Below are 9,541 nucleotides of genomic sequence, written 5' to 3'. Positions count from 1 at the left end.
CTGATAACTGATAAGGCTGATAAGCTCTCGTGGTCTTGTCTTGTATACAGTCACACAGTATAGTGTATATAAGTATATTTCGTTTTTCAATCGGCATTCTATCGCAGTTCTTTATACTTATACTGTTTGCTACAAATATATTGTATAAAGTTTCACATTACCCAAGATGCCGCGAATCATGATCAAAGGTGGCGTTTGGCGAAACACCGAGGTGAGATTTTAACGTTGAAAAAACAACATTTTTAGAATACATCTTAGTTTGTGATTTAATTCTTATTTATAGATTCAGAGTTGGTATATTATAATATTGCCAATATGTTTATAAATTTATAGCATAGCTAATATGATATAATATTGTATCTTAAAGTTGGAAAAGTATAAAAATATAGTTATTTAGTAAAAAAATCTTAAAATGTTTTTGTTGTTAGTTCTTTGGTTACTAAATTAAAATATAGTGGTATTCTGCTGTGTTGCATAAAATGCTTGTTATTGAAAACACTTTTTGTAATTGGAAATTGCCAATCCTTATTCTGTAAAAAATTATATTATATATAACAGTAGTAATCATAACTCATAAGGTTAAAACCCTATTTTGTTTTAAATGTAGTTTTTTTTTTAAGTTAAGAAAACTTTTTTATGTGACAGTAAATTGTCAATAGTTTTTGATTCTGTTTTATTTAAGCAACATTAGTTGTCAAAGATTAAATCTTAAGCTCTTTAATTATAATAAATTTAATTTAAATACAAACTATAACAATTCCTTATAACTTATTAGTTTTTAATAAGTTTAATATATGTGAACTTACAAGTTTAGTACATATTTGTGTACACCTATATTCATTTTTTTATGCCAAAAATCATAACTTAACTAAAAAAAATTATTACCAATAAAATTATTCAATGCCCTACCACATAACTTAAGTGTAAAAAAATGTGCTGGAAATACACTAAAACCATGTTGAACCAGAACCTGTAGATCATAAGCATAGAATTAATAGATTTAAATGATAAAGATAAATTAGAGATAGTAGTGGTTTTATTGAATGAATACATTTTAATTATTTTATGTTATATATTTTTATTATAATTTTTTTTTTTTATATATAGGATGAGATTCTTAAAGCAGCAGTTATGAAATATGGCAAAAATCAATGGTCACGTATTGCATCATTATTACATCGTAAATCAGCTAAACAATGTAAGGCACGTTGGTTTGAATGGCTTGATCCAAGTATTAAAAAAACTGAATGGAGTCGAGAGGAAGATGAAAAGCTTTTACATCTTGCTAAACTCATGCCTACACAATGGCGTACCATTGCTCCAATTGTTGGTCGTACAGCTTCACAATGTTTAGAAAGATATGAATATTTATTGTTAGTATAATATCGTAATAGATAATATTTAAATTTAATGTAGATTTTGTACCTTAATGTATTACAAAATGTAATAGCTGTTATCAAAAATTATATAAATATGTTATTTGTTGGATATAATTTATATATAATAATTCCAGAGATCAAGCCCAAAGAAAAGAAGATGGCGAAGAAGTGGGAGATGATCCAAGAAAATTAAAACCTGGTGAAATTGATCCAAATCCAGAGACAAAACCAGCACGTCCTGATCCTAAAGACATGGATGAAGATGGTAATTACTTTTTTTTAAATTTATATTAATTTATATATTTCAAGAATAATATTATATTTAATAAAAATATGAAAAACAATTGGGTATATTCTGTAGAATATAACTTAACCTTGTTCTTTACTAATGTTCTCATCAAAGTTTTAAATACTTATTAATAGGGCTGGGATTTTAATGCCCTGAAAAATCTCAAAAAATGCTTTTATATTTATTATAGCTTAATATAAAAAATTTAAAAAATTCTATAATTAACTTTTTGTTATTGTACGTTATTTTGTTTTGTTGTATTTCTGTTTTCTTAATCATTCATTAGGTATAAAATAATAATTAAAAAAAAAATTGTTTAATATTTTTTTAAAACTTATTTTTGCTAGTACATATTAGCAAATAGGTATATAACGGTGATAATTTTAGCAGAAAGTCCTAGCTATGATAAAATTGTTATCGACGATAATTGATTGTTGTACTATATAATTTATAAATTGTACCATCGCGTGTTGGCAGTTTGCCGAAAATATCTTATTATTGCAACAATTTTTGTTAATTTTATGAACAAATTGTGAAAAATGCTTAAAAAATTAAGAAAATGCCTTAAAATGCATTTAAGGTAAATTTTGACAAAAAATGCTAAATAAAAATTATTTTAAATTAATTAGCATCACCCAAAACACATTTTATACTTACGTAGCAACGTTTTAAAACACTAGAAAAAAATATGCATTTGCATCAAAATCCCAGTCCTACTTGTTAATAATATTAATTTAATATATATTGTTATTTATATATAAAAATGTTTTGCTTCTGTATTTATATTTGAATTAAAAAAAAAAGTATATAAAGTAAAACCTTAACAACATGATGAAATTATTTATAAAAAATATACGTGAAACTTACGTACATACAATTACATTCATAATAAAACATTCATTTTTCAAGAACCTTATAACCAGGGTTTGGGGCTTAAAACACTAAAAAGCACTAAAATATGCGCTTATATATGACCTGATAAACTTAAAAATATGCAATAAAAATAAAAATATGCTTTAAAAATAAAAAAAAAACACTTAAAAAGTCATTAAAAAAAAGGATTCATTTCATATAAATATAAAAAACACTGTAATTTGTTTATAATTATTAATTAATAAAATAAAGAAAAATAATATCTTTAAAAAATATACCTACATGGTTTTTGATTTATTGAGTATAAAGTGTATTACTACACTCAAAACAAATTTTTGTAATTAATCGTTTTACATTTTATTAATACATTTTGAACAATCATATTATCCATCAATCGTTAAAAATTGTTAAATATGCAAAAACCTCATAATATGCTAAAAAATACAAAATAAAATTTCATACTTGAATTCTCCATATTATAAAACATATTTTTATATCACTATTCTATGTTTTACGTCACATCACCTATGATGGATATGCAAATGCTATAAGTCCCGAACCTTGCTTATAACTAACTGAGATATGAATATATTTTTTAGAAATTTCATCTTCATTATTTCATTTAATATAAATTTATAGAAATAAACTTTGATCAATACATACTTTGTTTAACAGGCATCTTAAAAATATTTGGCTAACACTAACCTACATAGTAGGTTATAGAATTAAAATATTTTTTATTTAATATTATTAATGTATTATTTCAAAAGTACCTTCATAAAATTAATATTATTTGGATAAAATCTATAGTAGTTAATTGTAGTTGATAATTATATAAAAGTTAATGTTTATTACTATAAAGTATTATGTTTTAAAATGTTTTCTAGAGTTGGAAATGTTATCTGAAGCAAGAGCTCGTTTAGCTAATACACAAGGGAAAAAGGCAAAACGTAAAGCTCGCGAGAAACAACTAGAAGAAGCTAGAAGACTTGCTGCATTACAAGTAATTTACAAAATATATATATAATTATTACACGTATAAAAATGTGGCTTAATTTTGTAGAAACGGAGAGAATTGCGTGCTGCTGGTATAGGTGTTGGAAGAGGCAATAAGCGAAAGCGTGGTATAGATTATAATGCTGAAATACCATTTGAAAAAAAACCAGCTTTAGGGTTTTATGATACTGCCAATGAAGAAGTTGATCCGCTTGCACCAGATTTTAGAAAATTGAGACAGCAAAATTTAGACGGAGAACTACGTGTTGAAATTGAAGAAGTAAATAATTTTTGTATTTTTAAGAATTAATTTTTAATTATGTTTGAATTTTAGAGGGAAAGAAAGAAAGACAAAGCTAAACTTAAGCAACGTAAAGAAAATGAAGTTCCATTAGCTATGTTAAATAATCAAGAACCAATTAGAAAAATGAGTAAACTTGTTTTACCTGAACCTCAAATTTCTGATCAAGTAATAATCTGTAATTTTATTATAGATATTTTCAAAATGTTAATATTATAAACTATTATTATTTTAAAGGAATTACAACAAGTAGTTAAATTGGGACGAGCTAGTGAAATGGCACGAGAAATAGCAATGGAAAATGGTCCACAACAAGCTTCAGATGCATTGTTGTCAGATTATACACCTTCAATTAATAATATTCCTGGTCGCACTCCAAGAACTCCATCTGTTTCAACTGACAAAGTTTTACAAGTAATTTTAAATTAAATATAAACTAAGACTATTAGAATATTTAAAAAAATATATTTTAAAGTATATTTATAAATATTATTAAATATTTTAATATTTCCTTACCTTAAAATGAGAATTATTATTTTAAACTTAAAAAGATGTTATATTTGAGTATACTTGTAAAATGGAAACAATACAATACCACTCAAAAGAAATGATTTAGAGCTGAGCCTAGTTAAAATGCTCTTGCTAAGATTACTTCAATAATTTTTCTTTTATATATTGAAAATTTTTTAAAATTTAACATTTCATTTACTTTTTGTAGGACGCACAAAATATTATGGCTCTAACTCATGTAGATACTCCTCTAAAAGGAGGTCTTAATACAGAATTACAAAATGTTGATTTCAATGGTGTCACCCCACAACGACAATTGATTACAACACCTAATACAATTTTAGGTACTCCACTTTCTCAAACTGCTAATGATGGTTTCCAAACTCCACAAAGTGATAGATCACTAGTAAAAGCTGGTATGCTAACACCTACTCCTTTAAGGGATCAATTGAGCATCAATCGTTCAGATTCTATGGAAATAGATATTATTAATACACCCCAAGCTATGAAAAACTACCAACATCAAGTAAAAGAACAGTTAAAAGCAGGATTAAGTACATTGCCACAACCAAAAAATGATTTTGAAATTGTTGTGCCAGAAGACCACCCTGATGATGAAGAAACTGAAGTACAAAAAGATTTTGTAGAAGATCAGTCTGATGTAGAAATGCGTAGTGCTGAAGAACTTTTAGCTCATCGTAAGTATGATTAAACTAAGACATCTATTATTATATTGATCATTGGTATATAATATATACTAATTCAGTCAGATATAAGAATTTATATTAATTATAAAATTATTTTCATTACATTAACTGACTTAAACTTAAATATTTCATTATCAGATTTCCTTAAAATAAGCGTTTACTTTTCATGCAATTACATTTCGTGTTTTCATTCCTTTGTAGAAAGTGTACTAACAATAAATAATTCTTCACATGTGCTGTATACATTGATGCTATTAAAATTGGTAATTTTTGATATAAGATCTTTAATACAAGCTTTATCGCATTATTACAGTTCTAACTAATTCTAAAAATGTTTTTATGCATTTTAAATAGATATCCATGTGAAACTTAGTTTTGCAATTTACTTAAGTCATATTTTTATAAATAACTGAAATGATTAACTGTACTTGTACAGTAGTCTCGCTAATTCGGACTCTATCCGGTTTATCAAAAATCCTGATTAAACGGAATGGCGTTTTTTTTAACTTACTAATAAATATTTTTTAAAAAACCACCTTATGTATTTATACGAATTCAAAATTGATTGATTTACAATTGTACATTACACATTATTATTATTAATAGAAACAATAATATCTTTATCAGGTATTCTTGAGTATATACATTATTTATGAAAACTAAAGTACGAAATATAAATTGTCTGGATTAGCAAGACTTTACTGTACTTGGTTTGTTACATAGCCAATATGTTCCTGATATATAAGTTATAAAAAAAATACATTTATGTATCATAGGCGGAGCCAGTTCTCATGTATAGAGAGTGCAAATATTTCTGGAAATATTAATTCCTCTCCTCCGTGATAATAATAAAAAAAAATTGTTATTATTTTTTTTTTTTTTGGAACGTTAAATAGCAATTTTATTATTATATCTACTTCTTTTAAGCAGAGCTCGTGTATTATTATTATACAGACTGTACTTTACATGTATTGCATTTTGGTAATATAAGTCCTAAAATAAAATTATTAGGTTACCTATATCAGCGTTTCTTAAACTTTTTTATCCATGGAACCCTCTTTTATGTTCACTTTAATCGTAGAACCCCTACGTTTTTTTTTTTAGATTTTTAGCTACTTATATTAAACTTTCAACAATAAGTTATTATCGCTCAATAGTTAGACTGTACTTTGTTTTAATAGTTGTAACGTGTAAAACATTACCCTGTTAGTCGCTAATCTTTAGTAAGATTTTTGAACATTTTGAAAAAAGTACTTTAATTTTGCGTAACCCTGAAATGATCTTCGCGGAACCCTAGGATTCTGCGGAACACAGTTTGAGAAACGTTGACCTATATCATATACAGAGAAACTTTGCTGTATAGAAAAACTATAGATAGCTTGAATATTATGTGTTCCAAATATAGATGGATAATGACTAATGAGTAATAACGAACAATTTTTATAATCATTTGTCTACTTTGCTTATGCATTTTGTTTATTAAGCTTAATCATGTTTATTGTGTTTATTATCATATTTTTTATTTGGTTTATTGTCACTATATTTGGTATTGCCATTTTTGATCGATCAGTTATACGTGTACGTTTTGAATGTAAAAATTATTATTTTTATCATCATTTTTTAGTAATAATTTTAAAGTAATAATATTAATAATACACAGTGTAATAATTATTACATTTCAATCATTATTATTTTACTATAATTATAATATATACTATATAATAATTAAAAACTATAATACATACATACATTTGTACCCAGAATCTTGATAGGTAACTCGAATATCTAAATGAGGCGAAAACTTCGATAATTCAAAAACCAAATTGTATTTCCCTTGAATTTTGTTTCATCGAGATTCCACTATATATGAAGTATAACAATATAAATTATAATATAATATTACATATTATGTAATGTCTTACTCTGTTTAAAACTTAAAAATATCATATGTGATATGTAAAGAATTAAATTTTTATTTTGGGGGTACTGCCGCATACCTTTCACACCCCACGGCTATGTAATAGGCTATGCCTATGTAATGTATATAATTTATTCTCAAAATGTGAATCCTCCCTTAGTTTTCACACTTAAAATTTAGTTTTGTTGTACTATAGTGAAAATATTGTAAATAATTTATAACGTGTATATTTCCAGGACAATTAGAAATGAAGTTACGATCTCAAGTAATCCAACGATGTTTACCTCGTCCACCAGATACTAATATTGTTTTAAGACCTTTGAATTCAGAGCCACCTCTTACAGATCTTCAAAGGGTAATTTAATTTTAAACTGTATTAAACAAATATTTTAAAAATAATAGTAAATTGCATATTAGGTTTATAATATAGTTTTTATTTATTAATTTTTTTTTTTATGTACCTAGGCTGAAGAATTGATTAAACAAGAAATGATTACAATGCTTCATTATGATGCTGTCCGTAGCCCTCTACCACCAGAAGTTGCCACACTCACTCAAAGTGGTCCCAAAAAACAGCCAATCCTAACTGAAACCCAGCACTTGGCTTATCTACAGGCACACCCATATCAACAATTTACTGAAGAAGAAATGGAAAATGTAATTAAAAAATATATATATTTATTGATTTAGAAAACGAGCAAAAAAAAAATTATGTATAATTATGCAAAAAGATTTTTTTTTACTTATTACATAAAATATTTTTTAGGCGAAACAAATTTTAATGAAGGAAATGGAAATTGTTAAGCAAGGTATGAATCATGGTGAATTGTCATTAGACTCATTTACTCAAGTGTGGGGTGAGTGTTTGGGTCAAGTATTATTCTTGCCAAATCAAAATCGCTATACGAGAGCAAATTTAGCCAGTAAAAAAGATAGAATTGAATCGTTAGAAAAGAAACTGGAGCAGAATAGAGGTCATATGACCAAAGAAGCTAAGAAAGCTGGAAAAATGGAAAAGAAAATCAAAATTATTCTCGGAGGATATCAAGTATATAATATGAATATATAATAATGATGTTAACAATTATTATTCTAAGACTTAAGTTTTTAATATGACAATTTTGTTTATTTAGACTAGATCCCAAGGTCTTATCAAACAATTCATAACCAGTGTTGATGAAATTGAACAAGGACATTTAGAATTATCAACTTTTCAGTTTTTGCAACGACAAGAAGAATCTGCTATACCAAAACGATTACAGGTGATTTTGAATATGATTTTTAAAAAAAACCATTTTTTAATTGTTCACATTTTTGTGGCTCATTAATATTTGCTATTAATTATTAATCATAGTATATAATATATATATTGTTATTGGTATCAAAAATGTTGTTCCTAACTAACTGTAGCTATCTACAACTGTTGATTGTTTACTTTTATCTATTTGAACATGATAATAATTATATTGTAATACATAGGCTATATTATATAGCCAAACAGATTCAACAACAATTGCATAATCATTATTAAATTAATTGATATTTTTTTTTAATAATGAATTATGTTTTAGTCGTTAACTGATGATGTCGATCGTCAAAAGGAACGAGAAAAAATTCTACAACAAAAGTTTTTGGACCTTGAATCACGATGGAAAGAATTACAGATAGGAAATGATTGACTATGAAACTGTATTTGATGTAATAAGTTCTCAAATTTGTATTTTTTTTTATTTTTGTTTTTACTAAATCTCTATTATCTTTCTGAAAATAGAATTTAAATCATACTATCATGAAAAATTAAAAATTAATATAACTTTTGTCACATTACAAGTACATTTCTTAAAGAACTTGTCTATAATTATAACTTTGGTTTAATTATACAATTTAATTAAAACTATAAAGTTTAAGGATTTTTTACTGTACATTGATTTATTATTTTAAACAATCTGTAATAAATCCAACAATAATATTCCAGATAAATATATCTCAATAAAAACCTGCCAAGTTCAGATTCAGTTTCAGTTGCAAATTTATTCTCTTTCTATTTCAATTCTATCTTAACTTCTCCTTCTTGTTATATGATTTTCCAAGTAACTGTAGCTTTTGTCTAAATAATATTGAGACTGGGTTCGTATAACTGTAAAATGTTAGATCCTTTGGATCAAATTGTCTACTTAGTACTTTCCTATACAATATTAAATCTATCTTTCATATTCTTCTTTAGGTGTTTTTTTTTATGCAGGTGTCTTCTATCAATACGAAAACTTAGTTTAATTATACCCATCTTCAAATTTGTGAAATGTGACAATATTGAGATAAATATAATGGGGTACGATAACAGAATCAGTATATCCCGACTACCGTCTCTGCCAGCAGGTCGACCGTTGGGGTATGATAACCGAAAAGTACCTACCGAAAATTCTAACATAGGAAACTATAGACCAATGGTTTTCAAACTGCGTGCCGCACTGCTGCGGCACACTGGTGTGCCACGGTTTTTTCATAAATTACCGATTGCATTGAATTATGATACAAGAAAATAAATTAATAATTAATTCAAAACAATTT

The 9,541-nt window shown here is 25.9% G+C and overlaps 1 protein-coding gene across 1 annotated transcript; it reads left to right on the top strand.

Annotated features, from left to right (window-relative positions):
* Window positions 1-24: 24 nt before the first annotated feature.
* LOC114132746 (cell division cycle 5-like protein) lies at window positions 25-8,886 on the top strand. The gene is made up of 13 exons (XM_027998294.2): window positions 25-211; window positions 1,108-1,373; window positions 1,514-1,644; window positions 3,429-3,544; window positions 3,605-3,817; window positions 3,872-4,006; window positions 4,076-4,252; window positions 4,557-5,046; window positions 7,210-7,328; window positions 7,439-7,630; window positions 7,740-8,021; window positions 8,107-8,235; window positions 8,545-8,886. The coding sequence occupies exons 1-13, from the start codon at window positions 167-169 to the stop codon at window positions 8,650-8,652; spliced, it is 2,403 nt and encodes an 800-aa protein (XP_027854095.2). The 5' UTR covers window positions 25-166; the 3' UTR covers window positions 8,653-8,886.
* Window positions 8,887-9,541: the final 655 nt, after the last annotated feature.

This window comes from Aphis gossypii, chromosome 2 (assembly GCF_020184175.1).
Source record: "Aphis gossypii isolate Hap1 chromosome 2, ASM2018417v2, whole genome shotgun sequence".
Taxonomy (NCBI): Eukaryota; Metazoa; Arthropoda; class Insecta; order Hemiptera; family Aphididae; genus Aphis; species Aphis gossypii.
This window is presented reverse-complemented; position numbering and strand designations above follow the sequence as displayed.

What these genes read in the sequence shown, in the direction of transcription:
- LOC114132746 (XM_027998294.2), top strand. Translation starts at nt 167, where the DNA reads ATGCCGCGAATCATGATCAAAGGTGGCGTTTGGCGAAACACCGAG. An exon ending in GAAGACTTGCTGCATTACAA is followed by an intron (nt 3,545 to 3,604) that starts GTAATTTACAAA and finishes TTAATTTTGTAG; the next exon opens with AAACGGAGAGAATTGCGTGC. An exon ending in CAACTGACAAAGTTTTACAA is followed by an intron (nt 4,253 to 4,556) that starts GTAATTTTAAAT and finishes TACTTTTTGTAG; the next exon opens with GACGCACAAAATATTATGGC.